This window comes from Cibotium barometz, chromosome 17 (assembly GCF_041138505.1).
Source record: "Cibotium barometz isolate CiBa-2024 chromosome 17, ASM4113850v1, whole genome shotgun sequence".
In the NCBI taxonomy this organism is placed as follows: Eukaryota; Viridiplantae; Streptophyta; class Polypodiopsida; order Cyatheales; family Cibotiaceae; genus Cibotium; species Cibotium barometz.
This window is the reverse complement of record NC_141062.1, coordinates 22,848,205-22,876,000: the sequence shown is the minus strand read 5'-3', so window position 1 is coordinate 22,876,000 and position 27,796 is coordinate 22,848,205. Positions and strand designations below refer to the sequence as shown.

The window sequence follows — 27,796 nt, the reverse complement described above, 5'->3', positions numbered from 1 at the left end:
TGTAAGCATGGAGATAAGTGTGGGTGCTTAAGATAAGTGTGGATGCTAGGCTGTGGATCTGTTAATAGCAAAGCAAGCCCGTTAAAAGTATGTGAAGAAAAGCAAGCGCGCTAAAAGTAGGTTTGAAAATGAAAATCGCGTCTACAAGAGCGTCTAATGTCATGTCTATTATCGCATTTAAAACTGTATGTAAATATGCATTTACAGCAGTTTAGACGCGACTATAGACGCGTACTACACAGAACAAACGCGATTTTAGACGCGCCACAGAGTTTTTAGATTAAATATTTGATACAAGAGCAATTTTTTTGGGTTGTTTATTTGTAGGATGTCTTCATCTTCAACAAGTAGCTCTAGTGAGGATGAATCCCTCCGTATCCACCATCACGAAATGTGGTTGGAGCAAAAAATCAAATGTATGTGTGATCGATGTCGAGGAAACATGTATCATGCACGCAGGATTACACTCAATCACATCTCAAAGTATGGAGAATGGGATGCGACCGTAAACATGGTAAGTGTTAAAGAGTTAAGGTTGATTGAGATACCTATGGGTGTTCATATGTTTAAGTTATGATCCCGTTTTAATTTGATACAGGATGCAGTGCCACACCTGCATATGTTGCCCTATGCTCGTCGTCGTGAGTGAGGAGGCAAAGCGTCGGCGATATGAGGTGGGATCTTCCGGAGGGATCGTTACGGATGCATGGAGTGATGGTGATAGTAGCCCTCCGCCATTACCTCATGAAGCCGTGGAGGAGGAGGTGTTTGATGATATGGTGTAGGATTTATATGTCCATCAATTCGAAGGGAGGGATGATAGCATGGAGCAGGACGATCTTTTTACGAGCATCGCCTCCACTGTTTGAGGGGTGCACATTCTCTGTTCTACGTGCCTCCCTTGAGTTACTAAACTTGCAAACCATCTATGGGTGGAGCAATGCAAATTTGAATGCATCACTCAAGTAAGCTTTAAAGTCTATTTTGCAAACATGGTGAATTATGCTAGTGGATCAATTACTTGAATGCTTTTCCTCCTCATTTCTGGTCTTCACGTGCAGGCTATTGTGTAAAATGCTTCCAAGGGAGGATAAATTACCGACCTCAAGAGATATGGCAAGGCAACATGTGACCTCTCTTGAAGGATTAGATAACAAGCGCATCCATGCATGCGTCAACGATTGCGTTTTGTTTCGTGGACTACATAAGGATGTAGGAGAATGTCCTACTTGTGGAGAGGCAAGATATTGAGCAGATCTCAAAACTTTGGACATGCCTTGTAAGGTTCTGCGACATTTTCCCATAATCCCTTGCATCCAACATATGTTCAAGTGAAAATCCATTGCATAGCTCATGTCATGGAATTCCTCCCATCGATCGATGGCAAGTGGAGAACTTCCATAGACACTCTTGCGTGGAAGCATATTGAAGACACATGGCCAAGCTTCAAGGAAGAACCTAGGAGCTTGAGACTTGGATTGGGTATGGACGGTGGTTCAAGGAAGAACCTAGGAGCTTGAGACTTGGATTGGGTATGGACGGTGGTGTGAACCCTTTTGGTCTCAAAAGCACCTCTTACAGTGTATGGCCATTGATATTGGTGAATTATAATCTTCCACCCTCTATGGCGATTAAGAAAGGACATGTCATATTATCCCTTCTAATTCTAGGGAAACATAAAGTCAAAAATCCTGATGTTTATTTGGAGCCTTTGATTGACGAGCTAGAGATACTTTGGAGAGGTATCGAGGTGCATGATGTGAGTAGGCCTCCCTTGTCTCACGAGACTTCAACTGCAAAGCAATCTTAATGTGGACGATGCATGGCTTCCCATGCTATGGCGAGTGTTCAGGTAAGCATTGCACTTCTAATTATGAGTAGGCAAAGGATGTGGCACCCTAAACCCACCTTCAACTCTTAATTGCGTCTATTGTTCAGGTCTCACTACATCGGGTTACCATGCATGCCCTGTTTGTGGTCCTTCGCTTGTTGCCTCACGGGCAGACGCATTGAATAAGGTCATCTATGAGAATCACCGTCGATTTCTCCCACCTGATCATCCTAGATATGTTGCCCCTTGGAATGCAGTCCTCCCACAATCACTCACAGCGGGAGATTGGATGAGAATTTGGGACGGTTCCACGACTCCTCCACCAATTGGCATGAGCCGGTAAGGGTTTGTAACTATTGTGTGCTATATTGGCAAGAAATAAAGATTGCCCGCTAACACCAGCTTTTGTTTAGATACTCCATCTTTTATCGTTTACCATATTGGTCCCACCTCAAGATCAATCACCTGCTTGATCCCATGCATATCTTCAAGAATGTGGCATCTACCATTTGGGAACATTTGAATGGGACACGAGATTCCGTAGGCATAAGGGAGAATCTATGTACCACAGGGAGGATGCGTGAAGCTTGGCCACAAGAGAGACCAAATGGGTGTGTTTTTTTACCTCGTGCACCGTGGAGGTTATCAAAGCTAGAGATGGTCGCGGCGGTGAAGCGTGCTATTACTACAATTCGTACTCCTACCGGATGCATGAGGTGTTTGAAGGGGGCCTTTACAAAGAGCAAGAAAAGAGGTGTAGAGCAATTATATGGCTTGAAATCTCATGATTGGCACAAGATGCTCCAAGTAAGTATTTTATGTGCATAACATCTTTTTCCTTTCAAATTTGTGAGTGAATTAGAAGCAACTAATCAACCATTTCTCGTGTGTTTAGTTCATACTACCTACTAGCATTTCTCGTAGTGCATCGAAGGAGGTGAAAGATTGTATTTACAAGATAGGCGAGCTTGTGAGGTACTTTACATGATACAAAATGTGATGCGTATCAATGCTCCATGCAAGGTGTTCATATTGCTAATATGGTGTACTTTTTCATTTCCAAGTATGTGAGCTCAAAGGAAATAGATCCCACCACGCTTGAGAATGCTCAAGTTATGTCAGTGGAGGTGGTTTGTTTAGTGGAGGAGACATTTCCACGTTCTATTCTCACAAGCCAACTACATCTCATAGTGCATTTGGTGGATGAGATTGCTATATGCGGTACTATACATGCACGATGGTTGTTCTTCCTCGAGCGCTTCATGAAGACCTTGAAGGGTTTCGTGAGACAAAATGCAAGACCCAAAGGTAGCATGGCCGAGGGTTGGTTGATACAAGAGTCACTTGTATATATTTCTGAGTTTCTTGTTGATGTGGATAGCTCTCTCCCACCACGACTATGGAGAGATGATGAAGACCTAAGGATGACCTCTATTGTGCCTCAAGGGAAAGGACGCAACAAAGTAATAGACACAGAGTTGCTTAATAATATCAACCTCTATTGCGTGCTTAATAGTGATGTGATGAAAAGATGGGTGACAAGATACGAGGATGCAAAGGCAAGAAGACAAGAAGAAAGGGCCCTCTTTCGTACACACCACGGATCTCGTGTGCCATACCCTCGGTATCTAAGAGCACTTCCAAAGGATATTCATGTGGATTGGCTACTTGACGAAATGGAGAAAGCAGAGAAAGACAAGGGGATGCATATCACAATGGAAGAATGGGAGTATGCTAGGGGATGCATGAGCAAGGTCAGTATATAGAATGTTATGCATAAGTTAGGAGCTTTCAATAATTTAGATTGCTTATTTAATTGATTTTGTCTTAGTGTAGTGCACTATGTTCAATGCTATATGGTGTCAGGGCAAGCATTTTCGAACACAATGGATTGATGATAAGAGAAACACACAAGATTGCGGCGTCATTGCTAGGTTTGAGGGAGACAATGGAGCCATGGATGATTATTGTGGCATAATCCAAGATATTATTAAGCTTGACTTTCGACGCTTCTTTGTGTATGTTTTGGATGTAAAGTGGTTTAAGGATGTGGTGGAAAGAGGCCCTAATGCAACAATCAAACGCCTTGCAAGTGGCTTTGTAACTATTGACTCCACAAAGTTTTGGCAAAGTAAGAAGGACACACTAGTACTACCGCAACAATGTGAACAGGTACTGTACACACATATAAAAGTACTCACTTATAAATATTTTATATCTTCGATGCAAGGAAAATAGCATGATTGTATTTGTGTTTGAATTAGGTTGTCTATCAACCAATGGTGGATAATAACAGATGGTGGCATGTCATACCTATTATGCCACGTTCCAAAGTGATGTATAGTACATTTACGAATATGGAGCGTATGGAGGATGATCATGGCCATGGAGGTGATGATGACCATGATACAAGAGAGGAGGATGATCATGAGAGAGGAGATACAGATATTAAGGCCATTACCCATGAGGACGAGCCTACCATTGGTGATGCTGATTTCGATGAGCACATGAGTAGCACAAGTAGTAGTGGGTTGAATGTATTTGTAGATCTAAACACTTGTTTGGATTTTGAAGTAGATAGTTTGGCAAGGGTTGATCTCATTGAGGATGAGATTGAACCGTAGCCCATCATTGATATTGGCTAAACTATTTTACATATTGTCTCATTCTCCTCACCTCACTTATTTTTTGTATATGTGGGTTTGCAAAAAAGCATTGATGTTTTTGTTAAAATTATCATTGATGTTTTTGTTAAAATTATGTGCTTTGGTAATCATGGGTAATTTTTGGAAAGCAGTGATGTACATTTACTAGCCTATACCAAAAACTCGCGTTTTTGTACTCTCTGTTTTGCATCTAAATACGCGTCTAATTCTCATTGTAGATGCACTAATAGACGCCCTAATACACGCGTAAATAGACGCGCTAATATACGCGTAAATAAACACACTGTTAGACGCAATGTTAGATTCTCAGTGTAGATGCCCTAATAGATGCGTCAATACACGCGCTATTAGACACGGCTATAGACGCGCCCGTAATTTCTCTATTCAAGTAACGCTTATAGACGCGCCCGCTATTTTGCGCGTCTATCAAGCACGTCTATAGTTGCTTTGTGTTGTTGTGCACTACATTGTTTCTCTTACAAACTTTGTCCTTTTGATTCTTTGGGATCCCATATTTGATTTAAATAAAGGCTAGGTGCATGCTTGCCCAATATGGATGGAGTTTGCATACTTGCACAATGTGGGGAATTAGGTAATTGGCAAAGAGGACAAGGAGGGTTATAAAGCAAACAAGGAGGGTTATAAAGCAAACAAGGAGGGTTGTAAAGCAAACAAGGAGAGCCATTAGGGATGACCCTAAGGGTACTAAGGAATAAAACAAGGGTTTTAAAGAAAACAAGGAGAATGGGGACAACACCAAGGAGCCTAATGTATAAGAGAAGGAAAACAAGTTGGATAAGAGAAGGGAAACAAGGAGCCTGATGGAAACACCACTTAGGAGCCTAATGGATAAGAGAAGGGAAACGAGTTGGGTGAATCATCAATCGGTGGGGGAAACTCAACAAAAAAAGGAGCTTATTCCTAATAGATCGGTAAAAGAGTCCATCACCTTGGTCAAGGCTAAAGATAAGGGGTTAATGATAGTAGCACCTAAAGATAAGGTTGTACAAGGAGAGTGGTCTGGACCCTAAGGATACCAAGGAATGGAATTGGGTGAATCATCAACAACTAGTGGCTTGGGGCAACTCTGAAAGAGGAAAGAAAAAGAAGAGATTACTCCTAATAGATCAGTAGAAGAGTCCAAGGCTAAAGATAAGGGGGTTAATGCTAGTACACTTAAAGATAAGGCTATACAAGGCGAGTGATGTGTGGACCCTAAGGGTACCAAGGAATCTCATAGGGAAGACAAGGGAAAGGATTTGGGTGAATCATCAACTAGTGGAGCTTAGGGAAACTATAAAAGGGGAAAGAAAAAGAGCATCTTGCTACTAATAGATCAATAGAATATTACTTCACCGTGGACAAGGCTAAAGATAAGGGGGTTAATGATAGTAATAATAAGACTTATGGAAGTAAATTTCTTGTGAATACCTTCCAAGGGATTTGTAGAAGAGTCCCCCACATGGGACAAGGCTAAAGATAAGGGACGTAATGGTATTTAAACTTATGGAAGTAAGAATCCTATGATAATTTTCAACAAGTTGAAGCTCAATAGCAAGAAATGTCAAGGATTATATGATTCATTTCAACAAGTTGCATCTCAATATCAAGAAATGTCAATTCTTTCTATTGAGCCAAGATCTGAGTTTAGACAGAAGTAAGGATCCTATAATTCTTTCCAATACGTTGGAGATTTATCTAAAGAAATGTCAATTCTTGCTATTGAGATGCTTCTGTTTTAAAAGGAATCATAAGATCTCATTTTAGGCTATATAATAATGACTAAGCACAAAGATGTTTATATAGTTTACATCTGAAGTCATACTATGGATAATAAATTGTATAACTACATGTAAATATTTGTATATGCACATGTATCTTTACATACATATACATATATATGTGGATTAGAAAAATATATCTTAATAATTTCTCAAGCATGCCTAGTGTGAATCAAGGGACTCAACGCTAATCAACAAAACCCAATTTGAATATCTACCTCCTTATAACTAGATATACATGGTTGGCCAAAAACTTGCCTAAAGTGTAAATAACTTTAATGTATTCATAGTAAGTATAACTAAAAATCATTAGACCAATTGGATCATAGATGTTAAATACATATACGAAAAATGATACCAACATGCATATACTAAAAATATTAAAATTTAGATATAAGGAGGTTCAGACATCATAAATCTAATCATTGTCAAGCAAGATAATTATCACTAATCAACTCTAAACACACCAAGAAAATAAGAAACAAAATAAATACTCTAGTCCATTGTAAAATTTTTCTATTTAATTCCTTAATGGATAATAGTATACTTAATCAAGAGGCTAATCACCTCGCGGGGGGAGGAGGGAGAGGGAGAGAGAGAGAGAGAGATGTGGCATCACTCATAAATATGTAAGCATAACACATGGGTTCAACAAAAGGGATTTTTTAAGTCCCTTGTTTACACATTTTTTACATACAAAAGGGTATCATTTAAAGGGGGTATTTACATATTAAATAGAAAAAGGGTGTGTTTTATTCATGAAAAATTTACAGATAAGGGGTTTTTTAAATAGGCCTTGAATGCACGTGATATAGAGAGTTTACATATAGTGAACCCCCCGAGTTGACAATCTTCCATCCATTATACTAAATAGGAGGGCCTCCATTATTGTGTCCCATAAGCTGCACCTAATCTTTCTTAGCTTTGAGAACTATCTCCCTTGAAGTAATCATCCACTTGGCCTCTTTCTTGCCTTGTTCTATGCACCTACTTTCGTCCTCTACATGGGCTCGACTTTCCACACTTTTGTTCATATTAGATATGTAATCAAATCACTTTACTATAGGTATTTATAGGTCTAGAGTGAGCATAGGAGTTATTTAAAGTTTTGTACTATTTTATTTTTGCATTATATACTTTGATCTTCTTTAAATCAAAAACTATCCTCATTCTTGATTAGGACTAATCAACTGTAAACACACCAAGTAAATAATCACAAAAGAAATACTCTACCCCATTGTAAAACTTCACTACTTAACACTTTGATGGAAAATAATATACTTAATAAAGAGACCAATTACATTACCAATATTCCACCCATTACATTAAATAAGAGTACATCCATTAGTCTCACTAATTATGCTCATAATCTTGATTAAGTACACGTAATCTTTTTTGGCATCTTGAAGTAAGCACCTCACTTGGCCTCTCTCCCACCTTCTTCTAAGTGCCGAATTTTGGTAGAGTCTACATGGACTAGATATTCCACACATTTGTTCACATTACGTATAAGGTGAGATCACTTCATTGGTGATACGTACATATTTAGAGTAAGTATAGGAATCAATTAAATTTCTATACTATATCATCTTTTCATTGTACAATTTGATCTTTTTACATCAAAAACTACCCTCATTCTTGCTTTCCTCACTCTCATTTCTGAACTCAAACATGCATGAACTCAAGTATATATACAATGATCTTCAGCTTATATTGAATATAAGCTCGTACTTGAATCATAAAAGAAAAATACTCTAAGAAGATGTGTGAAGGGATTTCCTCAAGTGCATACACAAAGGAACTACTGTATAATAATAGGTATATACGATGATGGTTATATCATCATAACTAATAAATATATCATGAGACTTACCATTTGGTGTAAGGTGCACCATCTTTGGTCTACTTGGATTGACTGCTACTAGTGTTGTAAAGGTTATAACTTTCTAGATCACCTTTGATGGATCTTCCATGGGTTCTGCAATAATCCTTGTCTTTCCTTGAAGCCTTCCAAACTGCCCTTTTGCATAACTAATAAATATATCATGAGACTTACCATCTGGTGTAAGGTGCACCATCTTTGGTCTACTTGGATTGACTGCTACTAGTGTTGTAAAGGTTATAACTTTCTAGATCACCTTTAATGGATCTTCCATGGGTTCTGCAATAATTCTTGTCTTTCCTTGAAGCCTTCCAAACTGCCCTTTTGCTTTTCACATCATATTTAAATAACCCTCCCTCCATTTGCTTGCTAGAACATTTAGTCCACTCCAAGGAAAAAATTAGGGGCTATTTTAGACAGGTCTTTGATTTTATCAAGCTATTTCATGAAAAACGTGTTTAGGAAAAATTACCAAAATATTTCCAGTTTTTAGTGAGTTCTAGAGACAAATTCACCAAAAGTACACTACATAATACCATTACCATATAAGATAAAGTTTTAGGTTCATATATTAAAAAAATCGCCAACCCATCTATACTAATACCATTTTATTGGTGTCTTATTTCTTATCCCGGTTCACTCTGCAAAATCCGAGATCCTATAACTTGTTCCCTAACAACCTCTTTCTCAATCTTTGCAATCTATTTTCCCCCTAACCTATTCACCCTTGTGCACCATGTTTAACAGCTTGTACTTGCTATATCTACTATTTTACAAAGATATTTTAATGTCATTGTTACCCATTGAAGGCTCATAATGAGGCTAAACGTGCCTATAGGCTCTCGCTTTTATCTCATTAGCTACCTCAATAGGTTGCAAGATGGGAGTTGAGGCCTTCCAAAAAAAAACTATAGTCATCGATGTTATAACAATCTTTTATGAGTGTCAAGGAAAAGTTTATAAGAACACGGTAATTGTCGATGTATGATGTGATGTAGATGGTGATGGTTGGGATGGCAAAGGCACTAGTGATTGGACAATGGGAGGCGACAGTATATGGCAAATATAAATTGGATAACATGATGGAGTTGTAGAGGCACTAGAATATGGGCATGCAAAGTCTCAAAAGTTGTAGAAGGGATGATCGATTGGCATAGAAGAGTAGGTAAGAGAGAATAAGGCATGGAGTGGTGGCGGGTAGATACAACTATCGTCCAAGTGGATTAGAGTATGGCGAATAGTGACTTTGTGAATTAGGTAATCAAGGTGCATCTTGATGATGAGGGTGTCAATGATAAGAAGTAGCTAGCTTGGTGGGCGATCGACAACATGATGGTGAAGAATATGGTGGAGGGCTAAAATTTGAAAGTTGCAATACCCTTCCAAGGGGGTCAAAACCTTCACAAGAAGGGTGAAAACACAATTACCCTTCAAAGGAAGGGAAGGGTTTTGGAAAATTTACTTATATACCCTTCCAATCTCTTCATTAAAAAAATCAAGTTAAACAAAAGCCCTTCAAAAGAAAAAATAGGGATACCTTCAAATTCTAGGCCTAGTGGAGATAATGATGGCCTATGGTATGGTAAGCACAAGGTTGTGGTGGCCGATTAATTTTATTTTTGTTATATGGTCACCTTAATTGAGAAAAACACCCTTACCTTTATGTGATAAAACCTTGTAACATAACCCTCCTCAAAACCTCACATATTTCCAACCTTAAACTTTTAAGGGTTATACTTAAATTTATAAAATAAGGAAAAAACTAGTTATGATTACATTTGTAAACAAGTCCCCCTTCAATCTACATATCCATAACTATATTGCCGTATGTACATAGAGCTCCCTCTCTCCCCTTCAGGAAGATTACCCCAACAAAACCTTCGCTCAACGTCTTTATTATCAACATGAAATTCCTCAGATACTTTCCCACCGATAACCCCAAGCTTGAAAAGTGGAAAGAGTTCATAAACACCAGCTCACACATGAGAAATCCTCCCAAAGCACTACATGTGCACTATGACTAGAACTCCTTTAAAAGGTATACTCCAATGCACACAAAACAACACATGAAAAAAAAATGAATCCCAAAACCCAGATTACATCTTCCAAATCAACCTCAAACAATGTAAACTTCCCTTTTTGTGCAAAGAAGCGTATAAAAAAGAAATCCAACAAATCAAAGAAAAGATTGATTCCCAAAACCCCTTGTGGCTATCAAAACAACTGCATTATGCATTCTAGCATCCATTGACTTTGTCCATTTTCCATTTGAAAAAAAAAAACCTTCAACATTATTGGTGGCTGTTTTACAGACATTCAGATGTTTGTCCTTCCTTGCAACACCCTATAAACTTTGTGTATCCACAGACCTTGGAAATCAAAACTATTTACATTGAGAAAGGCATTTCAAGTTTTGAAAAGAAAGCCCTCATTTGGCCCCCCACCCCCCCTAAAGCTTTTCATTCTTAGTGAGGTCGGGTTGAATAAGCTTTTAAGCCTCTACCCATTAACAACATGCCTAAATGAGGTACCATCCAAGTGTTCTAGCATGTATACACCATTGTGGTAAAGCATGCACCATTGTTAAAGGGCCTTTCCACCTCACCATAAGATTGACATCATAGGGCAATTATCCAACATGTTATCATACCTCAAAAACCAAAGAACCCTCTACTATTTCTTCACTTTATTATTAAAAGCTTCTCTTCTTCTCTAATACTGATTGGAGTGGAACGTATAGACCATGCATCATCCGTAATTACATCCGGTGCTTCCAATGAGCTAATCTTTGTGGTACACCTTCTGAATCTCCCAATTCTTGCTGCAGGGAAAGCTTGAGATACTCGATCTCCAACAACTCTTGGAAAAATGGCTTTAAAAAGATAAGTAAACTGAAAATATGGTTTTTAGCCCAATGATTCTTTACATCTGGTGCTATAAGAACATGGAGCAAAACGTAACCATTGATCCTAATCCCCCTTTTTATGCAAAGAAGTGTTTAATTAAGAACCCAGACAAATAAAGCCTTACAGAAGAAAAGATTGATTGCCTGTGTCTATCAAACAACTGCATTCTGGAATCTAGTGCCATTTTCCATTTAAAAAAGGCCTTCAGCATTGTTGGCTTACTAACATTATGATGTGCTCCTTTCATTGCAACCGAGACTTTACCTTGCCCCGATCAGCTCTGTTATATGACAACATATTTTCAATATCTGTAATGCTGCCAAATTTGACGAGCTTAATTATATGCCCTTGCAAAGTGGTAAGCCACGGGTGTGCGCATAATTCCACAGCTTAGTGCTGTTGTGTGAAATGCTTATAGCTAGTGGCAAGTATGAAAGAGTTTTCCTGTCAGTCTATCCAATGAAGGAGCTGATCAGCAAGTCCATGAAATAGTTTTCCTGGCAGTCTATCCAATGAAGGAGCTGATGAGCAAGTCGAGCGTGGAGAAGAAAGGCAGCAGGCTCCTGCCAACAGAATTGTTCAAATCTACAGAAGTGGTTCTCTCTCTCTCTCTCTCTCTCTCTCTCTCTCTCACACACACACACACACACCTGTGCGTTCTAAAGCTAACAGTGTGCTCTTAAACAGAATAATTGATGGAAGCGAACCTTACCCTGAGAGGAGATGATGATTCTATCCGGAAAAAAAACCCAGCTGAAGGGTGGTCTCATGAGCAGCAGTGCTCATGCTTGTCGACTCATTCTGCGGAAACGAGACGGCCTTCACACTCGAGGAGTCCTGAATGTCCTGAGAGCTCATCGCTGTAGTTACACTTGATGCTTGCATGGCAGACGCCTCAGCAAGCTTGTATCAAACCAAGCAACAAAGCAGTCAGGATTGTAAAACCACCCACATGCACTATGCACTATATATTTGGTACGTTGTGAACTGCGTTTCTTAGATTACTACTGTCTGCTGCATTTTTGCACAGGCAGCTTGGGTTTTTAGAGGACTGTCAACCTTGCCTTACCTTGGACTTCAAGGTCTCGTTTTGTTGTAAAAGGAGTTGCTCCTAGAGATCAACACAAGCAGTGAAAATTTGAGAGCAACAGGAAGACATAAGAAACACCAAACTTGCTAAAAACAACGCAGTCGAACCTACTAAAAACTGCACCTTCGCACGGAGATCTTGAATTTGTTCCATGAGCAATTGTGTCTGTCCATGATTGCAGAAAAAGTATCACTAATATGTTAAAGGCAAAAGCACATAGAAAATATATATACGCATATAATATATAAGTGTAGAATGAACAAACATATAAAGCACACAATGAAGAAATAAATATGGTGATTAATCAAATGACTGATTGTGGTGATTTTTCCTAGCTCATGGGTCTTCCTAATGAGTATCTAGATTAGAGGTTACAAAACTAATGACAAAAGCGTTTCTTTGTTTGAGTCTCTGAACGAGCTTGCTCATCTCTTACCTCACCTCGAAAACAAAAATTGTGGTGATTTTAGTATTTGTATACTGATGATCTACTGCTTTTTTTACACTTTTAAAGGACTCAATGGCTCACCTTCTTTGCCCTCACTCTGCTTATCCCAACTTGAAGTTGTCTTTCCAACTTTTGTAGATCTTTTATTTGCAAGTTGCCCAGATTCTCGCCAGACATAATCCTGCATATTCAGCCACCCAAAAAAACCCAAAAAAAAACAAAAAAAAAACCAAATACATTTTCTGATTTTTTTATTCAATCACCCATTTACACTAAAAGTACTGCGCTGTGTAATTCCAAGGCACCACATATTTAATCCAATTAAGGGTGTTCACATGGGTCTGCACACCTGTGTCTTTGTTCCATGAAGCTTAGCTGGTCCTTCGTTCGGGCAGCCTCGTGTTTCCAATACTACACACAAGAACACTCAGAACTTTAAAATTAAAGATAACAAACCTTAAATGTTTGCTGATATAGAGTTGACAAGCAGCATAGCTCGTAGTCAAGTACAAATTTAAACTTATAATGCTAGTATTTGAGAAATAATTCAACCACACTCAACCATCTGCCCTTGTGCAATTACGATACCAGCTGTGCAATACGAGGTAACATGGGTTTCTTAGGCTTATTTGTGTGGGCCTAGCCTATGTATCCCCATAAATATCCACATTATTGGGAGTTATCGGGAAAGGTTCTGGGTGGAGGCTGTTGCAATGTATTTGGAAAAGATAATCCTTTGTCCAAGGGTTGAGGAAAAAATCGGTTCTACTTAGCCTAGAACTTGTTTCAATTTGTGTAGAGCTTGCTCAACTTCGTATTTGTAGGAGAAGAAAAAGAATCTTCTTCAAAATTTTCAAGTTTTAGTTAAATTCTACAAAATATATGGAGAAATGCCTTCTCAAAATGGTCAATTTTCTCTTTAAATTACAATGAGAAGGTTTTAAATCTGGCTCCATAAAATGTATTTTCAGAACATTGGGTTGTCCCCTTCTCTCTCTTACACACACACACACATACACATGCATTCGCATAGGAGAAAGTGCTACAACCTTTATGCTTGGCCAAAAGAGCTTCAGATATATTCTTATTAGCCAAAAGACCCTCAACATACATACCATTGAGTTTATCAGTAATCAAATATTTGCCAACTAATATTATTATATATTGAATCTTACATGGTTTTTTCATGTTGAAATTAAGGGCAGGATAGACCAAAGGGCATCACACATGGATGAAACTTTACAATGTCTTGTCTTTATTTATCCATGCTCTTGCTTCTAAAAAGAAAGCATTTGCAAGATGAAAACTTGATAGAATGGTGGATTCTTGTGAATATCAAAAGTAATGTGGTTATTGAGTACCAACATGACTATGTTCTAACAAAAACTCTGAGTTATAGCCACTAACAAGACTATATAACTCTTTACAAGCATTATATAGGCTTCAAAGAACTATAAGTGTTATATAGCCTTCACAAAAATACTCCACATATTTATTACAAAGAACTATGACTGACGACATCCCATGTAGAAACTGGGAAAAAATATTGCCCGACTAGAGTCCGTCGAGATCCAAAAAAAAACTCATACCCAATCAAATGCCGATATGATGATTTCAAACAAAAAAGAGCAAAGTGGATGTGGGCACTCGGCACGAGCACATGTTTCCGATTTAACAAGTTTGTCACACATGTTTTCGATCGAACGTGCATCACAAACTCCAACAAAAAAATTCCCATCACAATACTGAATATGATGTCCATGACATACTATATCTTAGTATGGATGCCCTATTTTCAGCAAGCCTATCATGGCTAACATGTTTCAGAACCCATCTTTCTTACCATTAACTCCAAGGCAACCCCATGAGAAACTTATTGATGAATTATCTCCAACACCACTAGAGCCAACACCATGCAGAGCAAGGTGGAAGAATAGAAAGGGAGCAAGGTGGAAGAAGAGAAACACATCTCATAGACAAGAGCCTCAAGAAAAGCACTACAGGTAGCAACAATGTGGTTCAACCACCAGAAAAAAGAGTAGCAATGAGAGGAGACACACATTAGGGATGTTGTTCTTGGCCTCTAGGCATGGATAAACACACGAGTTCAAAACTTGTGTGGTTAATTCTGGTAGTCAAAGTCCCATACTCTATGAGAGTAATTAAATGGACTCAACATTTGTTTATTCAAACTCTAATAGTGCCAAACTCTTGTGATTAGAATAACTAGTAAGCTTGTCATTTTTATAGAACGAGTATGAGTATCATTTATGAATCTCTTAACAAATACTATACCTATGGACCACAAGATTAGACACCTCTTCACCTTGTCTGAACCTACAGACACCTAGAGATTCCTCTCTATTACAAAATCTTTGTAACGTTGATAGATCATTCATCGACTCATAGTCTCAAATAAAAAATATCCATGATATTTCATCTAAATGTGTCTCTAATTACTCTACTATAATCAATAAAGCAATAAGGCTTGTAAAGACACAAATTGCAATAAAATATTTGAGGTGACTATTTTTAACTTTCCTTACATTTTTATTTGCTCACCTCCCTATCTGCTTCGGCTCTAGCTACCGTGATTGTACTACCAGATGTTTTCCAGCTCGCTAAATAAATTCTTTGGAAAGAGATTATGATTTACTATAGAAATTATATATGTATATCTATTACATATTAACCATGGATAACCAAGGTACAAGGAGAGGAGAGGAAAAAAAATCCTGGATTTGTAAAAAATAAGAGGAAAAATCCCGTTCGATTGGCCCTTGGTATTCCAATTGACTCTTTGTATTCTTGACCCTTTGTATCTCTGATTTTATATTCACGTGATCACAAAATTTTTTTTGTTAATAACATGTGTGAACATGTTATTAACATGTTCACATGTTAACATGTTCTCAAAAAAGCCGGTGGCAAGCGACCTGGTAACCGGAAAAAATCCCGTCGGGCTTTTGCTATACCCGGCAGGCCCGCCGAGATAAATCAAAGCCCGACGGGTCCCTGCGGGGTCGTCATATAGCCCGGCGGGGTACAATTTTCTATATATATGGGCCCGGGGGGCCCTTTGGGATTTCATTGCTGACAGCATACACAGGTAATGAAAACTTGTGTGTGTGTGTGTGTATGTGGGTGTGTTCGTGTGGGCAACCGCCCACTGTCGCAATGCGCGGCAGGATGTGGGTGGTCTGCCACACGAGGGATGTGTGTGTGGGTGAGTTCGTGCGGGCAGCCGCCCATTGTCGCAATGCGCGGCAGGATTTGGGTGGCCCGCCACACGACTGGTGTGTGTGTAAGGCCATTCTTCGGAATGGTGCTTACCCTGGGGCACTTAGTCGGTAACGCGGCTAGTCTGTGTCCTATGGTAAGTATGACACGCCGTAGCGGTACTAGTCGATAACGCGGCAAGCATAGTAATGTTATGGCGATGTCACCTTCCCTTCCCTTCCCTTTGTCAAATGCGGACATATGGTCGGTAATGCGGCCAATGTATGTTCATATCCTATTGGTATTCCCATAGAATCGGGCGGCATTTTGTCGTTAACACGGCAAGTTAGTGTCGTCCGCTAGTGCATAAAATGTTTTTTGCATATTACGACATTTGATCGTTAACGCGGTCAAAAAAGTGTCGTAAATTTGCTTGCGTATTTCGGCATATGATCGTTAACGCGGTCGAATAAATGTCGTAAATTTGTTTGATTTGACTTGTATTGTTTTTATTGTGTTTGATCCATGCGATACTTGGTTGCTAACGCGGCATTAGTATTTCATGGATCAAAGTTTACATCATATTGTCTAAACGTTTTATTTTATAATATCGTGATTCGTAACTCGAAAAATATGAATCTCTCTCTTCTTACCCCCCTCTCTCTCATGATACACTTCACAACTCTTTCTCTATCTCTCTCATGATTCACTTCACAACACGATAGATGTGTAGATAATGATTTTTTTTATTTCTCTTAAAATATACTCTTTAGGAACTCACAAAAACATTAAAAATGTCATTTAATGTTTCTTCTCTCTCTCTGTCACAACTCTCTCTTCCTCTCCTCTCTCTCTCTCTCTCTCATGATACACTTCACAATTCTCTCTCTCTCTCTCGCAATGATACACTTCACAACTCTTTCTCTCTCTCTCTCATGATACACCACATCTCTCTCTATCACGATAGGTATGTAGATGAGGAGTGCTTTAGGATTACAAAACATTATTTTTCTCTCTTTAGGAACTCACAAAACTATAAAAAATGTCATTTAATGTTTCCTCTCTCTATCTGTCACACCTCTCTCTCTTCCTCCCCCTCTCTCTCTCTCTCTCATTCGATAATGTATACACTTCGTAAGTAATAATGCGCTTGTTGCGGTTGTCTCACGTTCGATAATGTATTGCATGATGTTGAGTTCAGTAATGTTGTTTGATATATTCTGTTTTTGTTTGATCATTGATAAGTAATGATACACTTATTGCTGTTTTCTCACGTTTGATGATGTATTGGATGATGTTGAGTTCATTAAAATTATTTGATATTCTGTTTTTGTATGAACATTGACGATATTGATATACTTGTTGTTGTTCTCTCACGTCTGCTTGATGTTTATTTCAATAATGTTTGATATTCTGTTTTTTTGTGTTTAGTGTTATTTGCTAGATTTACGAAGACGATCAACATGCTTTCTCCCGAAGAGCGCAAAATTGTTCTGCGAGCAATTCGCGTTGAAGCGGTCATCACAGTATCACAATGTACTGATGATGTCGTCAAAAAGATCAATGAGTCTGAGATACTCATGCGAGATCTCATAGACCAAATATGGGAAAATGCACAGCGTCGGCTTTGAAGCGGAGGCAACGCTGAGCTGCTAGATAGACAGAAGATAGCAGATTTCAACCATCAGCACATAACACGAACCATTTTGGGGAGCATGCGTGTAGCATGCAGTGATCTTAGAGATGCTGCCCCGCCTGAAGCCAATATGCAACGTCTACAGTTATGGGACGTTGTATGGAGCGAGCAAAGAGCCAAGAGCAAGCGCATGAAGGCGTTGGATGCAGAGTCCCTCCCCAAAAGAGTGCGCATTGCCCAGGACGTCGCTGCAACGTCCAGTCAGGCAGATGCAAGTGATACAGGTGTCATTAATCGTACCATCTACAATTCTATGTGCACACATCTTATTGGCATCCCGCACGAAGCTCTTCACAAAGGACGAATAATAGGCTCCGGTGTGTTTGGAACAGTAAAAGAGTATGCAATTAAAGGTATATCATTTTTACCGGAGCACATCACTTTTTGCGGAAAGCACTACAAAGGAGAAGGCAGCACGAAGTTCGAGAGCTTCCAGGCAGAGCAAGGTATGCAAGTGCTACATCCATCGATTGTCCGATGCATTGCCTTTACAAAAGAGGCTCCATGGATCACAATTTTCCCGTACTATAATGGCGGCGCTCTTGGTGATACTCTTCTGAAGGTTCCCTTCAGATTCAGTGAGTTCACCAGAGCCATTTTTCGTTTGGATCGAGGATGGAGACAACCCCCGCCTGATAATATCCCTTTAGGTCATCTAGAACTTTCAAAAATAAAAGAGGTAGTAATAAACATGCCACATATTATGCATGCCCTGGTGGAAGGTTTAGCGGCAGCACATATGGCAGGTATTGTACATACCGACCTACATCCTTTCAATGTAGTGTTGGATTATACAAAAGAGCTAAAGCCACGCATAGGTATTATCGATTGGGGGTTGCTACTGAGAGCGCCCAAAAAACGGGTGTCTCTCAATTTTGTTTTTGAAGCAGACAAGAACCCCGAGAAGGTGGCACAGGCAATCTCCCACGCAGACAGAGAGCGAAATAAACGGCCGTGGATAGCCCCAAAGCTTTATGATCCATTTTTGGCAGATGCATACACTCCTGCATCTGATGTTTTTGCCTTGGGATATTTATTACAAACTTTATATGACTTTTGGCAGAAAGTGCAAGAGTTGTGGATGAATAATAGTTCCCATGACAAAGTTACCATGGATACTATTATTCATAGAGTCAAAAATTGGATGTTTCTGCCTAATCGCGATGAGCGAAAATCAATTTTGCAAGTAGTTGAATTTTTTAGATCACTAAATACTGACCCTACGAGGGCACAACGTCCTCTTGTAGAGCTATCGGTGGCATTCACCCCAACTTTGTAATGATACAGTATCAAGAGATTAAGTTTCAGGAATGGCATTTTGTTTCTCTCTTCAAAATTTGATGTGTCCAATGTTTCAAAATTTTGTTTCTCTCTTCATTGAGTCTTTGCAACATCTCTCTCCTCTTGTGGTGTTTAAGTTTATGTTTTCTCTTCAAAATTTGATGTGCGAGCATTGTTTGAAGTGTTTTTGGAGTCAAGTGGATATTTCTCATCGAGTCTTTGCAATACATATCTCCTCTCGTGGTATTTGACTTCAAGATTTTGAGAGTAATGGTCAATTTATCTTACGTTGATCTTTACAGTTCATTAAAATCCTAAAGTCATTTACGTTCATGCAGATATGGAGCAGGCGCAAGCGAACGAGCATCAGAAGTTAGCCAAGAAGGCGTACGAGCGAATGAAGGCCCTTGCACATGGCCTGACAGCCCGCGAAGCTACAAGAACAGCATGCAGGTTATCGAAATGGACAAATCCAACTTATGCCCAATGGAAAGACATAAACAAACGCGTAACCACAGAGATGATAAAGGAAATATGGCCATGTCCAGATGGCGAGATTAAGAAGGGAAGATGGAAGATTTCTCGTTGCACTCACAATGATATCAAAACTAATGCCGAGCGCATTTTCTTGGAGGTGTACGATCGTCCTCTCCATAACGCCGACGCTCCACTCTATTTTGCTAAAATGCTATATGCTCACTTTATCCTAGAAACTCCAGTGGACTTCGCCTCCAGAGAGGCCACTGTCAACACCCACGACATACGTGAAGAGACACTGACATTCACAAGAGAAGAACTTGCTCTCATGGTGGAGGGCGCTGGACTGGAGTTAAACCAGGTCAAAGAAAGCTTAGGGGCACAGCTAGCAGAGAAGGAGAAAGAAGCTGACCAATTAACTCAAGCGTCAACTCCTCCCTCGGCCAATAGAGGGATTCAAGAGCAGTTAACAAAGATCAGCCAAGATGTGCAGAGCATCTCCTCACGTATTGCTCCTGTGCGCCAAGGAAACCACATCTCTCATTTTTTGATACATCCTGATCTTGTGGGAGTTTCTGCTAAGGCTACAAGTTCCTCCACCCCCCAATGTCCTGTATGTTACAAAGTATTCGATGGGTGGAGCGGCCAGTATATACTACCATGTGGACACTATTACCACTTAATATATTTAGTGAGACAAATGCAAAATACTTCCACATGTGCATTGTGCAGTGTCCCAATAAATCAAGGTATTTATACAGTTTTCGGCATGGCTAGCGAATATAAACCACCAGGACCTTTAGATGCAACTCCTAGTGCAATTCGCAATTTATTTCAAGATGAGAGCTAAGAAAAACAAATTCTACTTTTGTATTGATAATTTCTCCAAATATGATCATTTGTACAAGTACTTTTCTTTCTCTATGTCAGTATCTTGCTCCAAAATTCTCACCGTTTACTCTCTCGTCTGCTAAATTAAGCTCATCTAAGTCAATGTCTAAATTGTCTTCTATCTCAAGGGTGGTGCACAACGTACGTCCAACATCAAAGTTCTCGTCTACTACATCTTCACAATTGTACATCCATCTGGGCATATCTTCTTCATACTCTTCGCTTTCGATGTCTCGCAAAATCTTTTCATTGCAGTACATGTAAACAAGTTTATCTGCTCGATCTGCAAGAAGTCGATTGCGAATAGTACTATGAATATATTTATACATGCTCCAGTTTCTTTCTGAGCCTGAGTTTGAAGAGCACTGACTTAGAACCTTCATCGCAAGGTTGCGCAATAAAGCATAATGCTCACCACCATTCATCATCCACCACTTCCATGCAGGTTGCTCTTTAGCCATTTGTTGAACAAGGGAGTTGGAAAATAAACCCTCTTTCAACCGAAATGAGGTCATCTCCTTTATGCACTGTACACGATCATCATCATTATTATAGAAAGTGTTTACCACTTTATAAAAATCTTGCACCACCTCAACGTTGGACATCAAATCCATATTCCAATATTCAGGATCTAACATGTAAGCTGCACAGCACTGTGCAGTGGTGAATGCGCTCCAATCCATCTAGCATGAAAGTACTTCAACAGAACTTTTCTTTGTCTACTGGAGAATGGTACACGCCATTGCTTTTCCACCACTGAATGCTCTAATTTCTCAGGACACTCCAAACTCCGCTGGACAGTCCACCATTGCATCCATGCTTTTCCGAGATTAGGCGCTCTTTGATCAAGACTTCGTACAGCATACATAACATGCATCATTACATGGTATGCATCCATCACACTGTTCCACCAACTTCTTCTCGTAAGTGCTCCCTTCAAGACTTTGATTTTCTCTTTCACTTTTTCAAGTTGAGTGTTCTCCCAGTCATGAAATGCCATGCATGTAAATGTTTCACAAACTGCATCTTTATTTCTAAGAAGAGACTCAAAAGTGTAAAAGTGAGTGCAAAACCTAGTCTCCGCTGCAAGCTTTAACATAACTGACATGCGAGGTCGAAACATATCTAAAACTCTCTGTCTCTTGAGCATGAATTTCACAAGCTGGCGAGCAGTGTCGACGATTGAGGCAAACCATTTGGTATCATCAGATTTATACCAATCTTTTAATACAAGATTCAAACTATGAGTATTACAGCCTACCGAAAAAATATGTGGATATTGTCGCTGTAGGATTCTGGATGCATTTTTACAATTTTTTGCATTGTCCATAACGACTTGGACTACATTTTTGGCACCCACTTCCTCTATCACAGAGCTAATGACTTGAGCAATGTAAGCCCCAGTTTTGATTGAACCAGCTGAATCCACGGCACGGATGAAAGTCTCACCTCTAGGTGAAATAACCATTACATTAATTAATGGTTTTCTTTGCACATTAGACCATCCATCACTTACTATACTACATCCAGAAAGCTCTACATTGCTAAGAATTATTCTTTGTACACGTTCTTTTACCTGCGCATAACATTTCTCTAATAGATCATTTCGCATAGCATGGTACGTAGGCGGTGAAAACCCTGGTCCAAACTCACCAATTTTCTTCCATGCTCTCTTCCAATGCTCACTGTCCACCCCATCATCATAGCACTCCCAGAAAAGTAAATCGCTTCAGCAAGGACGAGTTGTGCATCATCGAGTCGACCTTGACGTAGGCTTTCTTGCAATGAAGTTTTACGCATGGGTATATTTCCTACGTCAAAGTTTCACTTGCAAGAAGATGCACTGGGTAGATTACTTTCTGGTTGCACATTGCCGTTCGGGGTACAAGTAGGCGATGTAGCGGGAGTTTGATGATTAGAACAACAGTGTTCTTGCTGCCTTGATACATTAACGGTAGGAGTGTCATGTTTTCTTGAATCTTTCTTTTGAATTTCTTCTCTTATGCGTTTGGCCACTATAGGTGCAGAGGGGTGGGTACATGACTTTTTCTTCGGTCCGCCTAAAAAGTGTTCTCTTAGTCGAGGCGCCCCACCTGATTTTATTACATGGCATAGCTTACACTCCCAATCTATGAATCGATCACCAACGTTAATTGCATATTGCCACTCTATCCCAGGTGCCTTTTTTTTCTGCTATGGACTCTATTGGAGGTATCACTGGATCCAACATTGTCCTCCATCTCAACAAATAACCTATTCAACCAAGCATATAACAATGAATACACAAATGAAAAAACAACAAATCACTCACGTATGACAAAACATACATCTGCAGACAAAGTACTTCGAAACTATCTTGACAAATACAAAAGATCATCACATAACATAAAACTACTTCAAACAATCTTGCAAGGTCTTACTACAAAACTACTTCGAGACTATCATGCACATTGCACCCCCAATGAAGGATGCCTTTTGTACCCAATTAAGGATACTTTACACAATCAAAGATCTATGCTTGCCCAATACTCTAGTATAGGACAATAGACCTTCTCTAACACTCACAAAAAAAATCAAAGATCTATGCTTGCCCAATACTCTAGTATAGGACAATAGACCCTTGTCTACTCTAAACTATATCAAGTATCAAGAACCAATACAAGCCCCTAAGCAAGACTCTTGGCTCCATCAAATCATTCATAAAGCAGAATGAGGTAGGTAGATTACGTACGTGGCTCAAATGCAAGGCTGAATGACTCCAAATTTGTCCCTAAATCTCCGCAAGTATTAGCTACGAACCACACCCTGTCCCCAGTTCAAAGAACTAAGGACGAGTGGCCCAATAGCCTTAGGAGTGCCTACAAGGAAAGACGACAGCCCCTAAAATAAGGACGTTCTTCCCAAGAGGACACTTCTAGCAACTCGAGAGCTCTACAAGTACTTTGAGGAGAGATATCACGCCCCCAAAACAAGGACTATCTTCCCAAAAGTTGTACGATGGGTGTCGGGCAGTGTTTATATACAGAATAATACCCCGCCGGTGTTCCTTCTTTTTTCCGGCGGGCCCGCCGGGCTTCTATCTTTCCCGGCGCACCATTAAGGGGGTGGTCCTTGATGACGGGTCGGGAGTGAACATTATTTCGGATGCTACCCCATAGGGAATTGGGAACTAAGGATTGAGAGCTGGGGCTAGTCTTATTTCAAAATAGAATGGTTGACCCCAACGAAGAGTGAAACCTCTTGGTCTAATCCGAAGTAGAGATATCCGGATTGTAGGATGTGATTTCCCAGTAGCATTTATTGTGTTAAAGATGGAGGGGATCTCTAGATCTTACCCAATGTTATTGGGTAGACTTTGGCTGACAAGCAAAAATTAAGCATAACTAAGCAACGAGGGCCCGCCGGGAAAGATAGAAGCCCGGCGGGCCCGGCAGGAAAGATAGAAGCCCGGCGGGCCCACCGGAAAAAAGAAGGAACACCGGCGGGGTATTATTCTGTATATAAACACTGCCCGACACCCATCGTACAACTTTTGGGAAGATAGTCCTTGTTTTGGGGGCGTGATATCTCTCCTCAAAGTACTTGTAGAGCTCTCGAGTTGCTGCCCGCCGGGAAAGATAGAAGCCCGGAGGTGTTACTGGACTAGTGGGTTCCGGCAGGTCATTTCTCAGGTCATGTGAATATACAATGTGATCATAAGTTTTAATATGTTAACACTAGGTTTTGTTAACGTGATCACGAAATTGTGAAGACATTAATGAAATCCCTGCTTTGTATTTCTGTATTAGGGCCCATTCTTGTGTTTAGTTTCTTAATATCTTTTACATACCTCAACTAATGTCTTTTACATACCACAACTCGCAGGTTGAGTATATATACATATATATATATATATATATATATACATACATATATATATATATACATACATATATATGTATATATATATACATATATATGTATGCACGCACGCGTGCGTTTGCATGCACGGGCACGTGTGTGGCCGGTATCTCTGCTACCCACAAGTTAACAAGAGTAGCGGAACACTCAACCTTGGAAATCTAGTAATTATAGCTCTCTGGTTTTTCTTGTACAGTTATGTCTTTTGCGACCTTGATTCCTGTGCAGGAGCTTCCTGAGCATAAGTGTAGTCGCTACGATCATTGCAGAAGGGTTTGAGGGTCTTTGGTACGTGGAAGAAGGAAGTCGGCGTTAGTACTACTTCTCATGGCCGTTTTATTGTTCATGGTTTAAGCATTTTCTCAATTTTAGTTTTCTTGCATCAGGATAGCACGAAGCTTGCACATGACTGGGTTCCAAAAAAGCATTCTGGGTTGATTAGTGGCTTTTGTGTGTGTGTGTGTGTCACAGATAGATTTTGTCGCCATGGCTCTCTATGCAGCAAACAAGGAGTTACTCAACTCTAGACAGCAGTTCTTGGTGGAACCTTTTCCAACTTTTATATCCTCTCCATCAACTTACTCATCACTCATCAGACAATTTCTTTTGGGTGGGAAGATAAGTTCTTTTTGGAAACAAAGAAAGCTACCATAGACGCTCCTATCTTGCAACCACTAGTAGATTAGGAGGTGGAATTACTTGTTCCACTGAGTGTAGGTGCCAATGCTTTATCCATCCTTATGCAAAAGGATGAGAAGGGATTAACGTTTTGTCATGCTCCCAACGAATGTAAGGAAATGTTTTTCTTGCCTTCTTCCTAAGCATTTTACTTTCATGACGGGATACACCTTCTAAGAGATTGATGGAGCTTCAAAAATTTTACTTTTCTTTTATGATTGAGGATCGTCTTCTAAGAGGTCGATGGAGCTTCAAGAAATTTATTTTTCTTTCATGATTGAGGATCCAACTTGAGCTCAAATCATGCTACTCTTGCAGTGGAGTATGAGAATGAGAAAGATATTGCTCTGCCCCTTCTAAGGGTTCCAAAGAAGTGTATAAGGAGCTAGCTTTAGTTGATACCTATATGTTGGTTTAGAATAAAGGATTAGATGAGGCTCGAGATGGATCAAATGAGACACTCACCATCATTAGAGCATGATTAGTGAGTTAGAGAGATTAGAGTTAATGAAACACTAATCAAGCACAATGTAGAGGCAAAATAATAGGGTAATGCCACACACTTCTTTATTAGAATGGGCCATTTAGAGAGAGGCTTGAAATTTTAAGTCAGATGACATCATTGATAAGCTCATAGTGGCACCCGGTTCACACACCGCCCAAGAGGTAGGTACGGTTCGGTACGGTCGATATTTACAGTACGGTGGAGGTACGGTCTCGACCGTTTTTTCCCCTTCTTTTTTCTCACCATTTTTTTGGGCTGTTTTTTTATCTTTTTTTCACTCACAAGTGCTCATTGCTCAAGTCTATCCTCTCCCTTGAGCTCTCCTTCAAGGCTCAAGCCTCTTTCCTCTCTAGACTCTCTAAATCATCTCCCTCTTCCTCCACCGTAATTTTTTATTTTTAAGTAGACTTTTTCAGAGAATTGCAATGACAACCTCTTTCTTAATTGTCTTTTTGATTTGTGTAAGTTGTGTCAATATGTTGTGCATGTAGTTCAAATAAGTTGGGAGTGAATCTCCTGGATTTATTTTCAACTAAAATAACTTCATGAGAAGATGTATTTTAGAATTTTTAGCTTGATATTCAAATAAAACATCTAGCTCTTCCCAAGCTTTATTTGATGAATCCTTTGCCTTGATCTAGGTTTTGCTTTTCCCATCAGCTATGTTTCACAAACCCTTTTTCATCGAGGTAAATTTAATCTTTGTTTTCCATATTTGAAAGTTATGCCTCTCAAACTTGTCTATCTTCATTGATATGGCTATGATGTAAGCATGGTCTTATCTTTTGAGATTTTACTCAAGGGAAGTGTCTAGTGCTTTTACAAAGTGAGATTTTTCAAAAATTCAACGACACATGACGTTCTACAAACCTCATCTCCATACATGTTCATTTTATGGCATAAAAATTTGATAACCCACAATCCTTAGCATATCCATAGTAATGTGGTTTAGTGGCTTCTCTTCTTGATGTTCTTCTTGACATTTAAGTTCTTCACATTGGATGGTTTAAAAGATGCGCACATTTTGCTCCTTATATGTGATGCGCAAGAATGGAAATTCCTTTTATCAAATCTACGCTTTATAATGCTTAGATACAATTTTCATAGAAACATGCCCTTGTAGAAGGCAATTCACACCACACTAAAGATAAGAATCTTGACACCCTTATCTTCAATCTCAATAAGCCATCTTTGTCATGTAGAGCTTGTGCAATAGCTGTTGGAGATAAGGAGCTGATGCCAAACTTTGCTCCTCCTCAGCACAAGACAAACAATAGTGAATGGAGGAATCTTTGTGAACACTAAACAACTAGGGCATGTATATCTACACCAGGTACCAAAATAATATATTGTTAGAGCTTGTCGTTTATGCTCTATTGGAGCTGTCATTGATGTTGTTAGTAGAAAAGTTATGTTGTTGTACCAAATAAAATGATGTTTTGTAGATTTTATTACGGTTTAAACTATGGAGTTTCGTTGGAACCTACATCTTGTGAATGAGCTTTTGTTTCATTCTCTCTCTCTCTCTTCTATGCTGTTTAGGATATGCTTCTCTTGATGAAGGTCTCGCTAGTGATGAAGAAATATTAGGCCAAAAGATCACTACTTCTCTCTACTCTAATGATTTGCTGATATGCAAACCCAAATGATGAACTAAGAAGCAATCAAACATAAAACCTAATCTAGCTCAATAATCATGTTGATTTGAAACTTGGTGTAAAACTTAGTTTATAGGTAGCCAATAAACCATTTAACATAACCACTTATGATCAAATTGTTGGATACCTAATCTATTTATGCAACTCATGGACACATGGTGTGTCAAAACTTTCAAAGTTCATGCATTGCCCAAGCACTGAGAATTGCCACGCAGTTAAACGTATATATAGATACTTACCCGATACTCAAGACCTTGAATTATTCTATGCTAAGGGGGGTGATTTAAAACTATCAACCTTCCCAATCAGGTAAGAGATTATGACACATGACAATCCACATCTACAAACTTCTTCTTTCTTGGTAATTTATCTTGGTTAAGAAAAAAACAACGTACTATGGCAGCGTCATCTCGTGAAGCTGAACACAGAATAGCATTTACTGTGACAGTTGAATGTGTATTGTTAAGAAGATTGATAGAGTATCTTTGTGTCTCTTCAAGTACACCTACCAAAATCGCCTATGTGCAAGCTAGGATACTATTTCAAGCGATGAAATGAATGTAGTGTTACATGTCATGTATAAGGGACTTACAGTGGATGATGGTACTAGTGTCAACATAATGACCAAGAATTTCTTTGGGAGTCTTGGGGTAGTGCACCCACTTCTAGGAATAAGCCTAGTAGGTGAATCTTACCAATAAAAACATAACCAAACTTATAGGCATCTTACAAGATGCAAATATGAAGACCATAGACTAAGCTTCCACTACACATTTGTGGTGATGGATTTTCTAGGATGATGGTCATATAGAATGATTCTCGGAATGAAGCAAAGTTGGTTCATGATTGGGAACCAATCACATCTATGTATCCAAAGGCAACTAGAT

The 27,796-nt window shown here is 39.3% G+C and overlaps 1 protein-coding gene across 1 annotated transcript in view; it reads right to left on the bottom strand.

Annotated features, from left to right (window-relative positions):
- Positions 1-11,231: 11,231 nt before the first annotated feature.
- LOC147629795 (MADS-box protein SOC1-like) overlaps positions 11,232-27,796 on the bottom strand; it is a 71,112-nt gene continuing 54,547 nt past the window's right edge. The window contains exons 3-8 of the mRNA XM_086811320.1: positions 12,954-13,015; positions 12,686-12,785; positions 12,280-12,321; positions 12,136-12,177; positions 11,779-11,969; positions 11,232-11,629 (exon numbers count right to left, since the gene is read on the bottom strand). Coding sequence (XP_086667446.1) covers positions 11,799-11,969; positions 12,136-12,177; positions 12,280-12,321; positions 12,686-12,785; positions 12,954-13,015 — 417 coding nt within the window. The 3' untranslated portion in view covers positions 11,232-11,629; positions 11,779-11,798. The remainder of the gene's footprint in view (positions 11,630-11,778; positions 11,970-12,135; positions 12,178-12,279; positions 12,322-12,685; positions 12,786-12,953; positions 13,016-27,796) is intronic.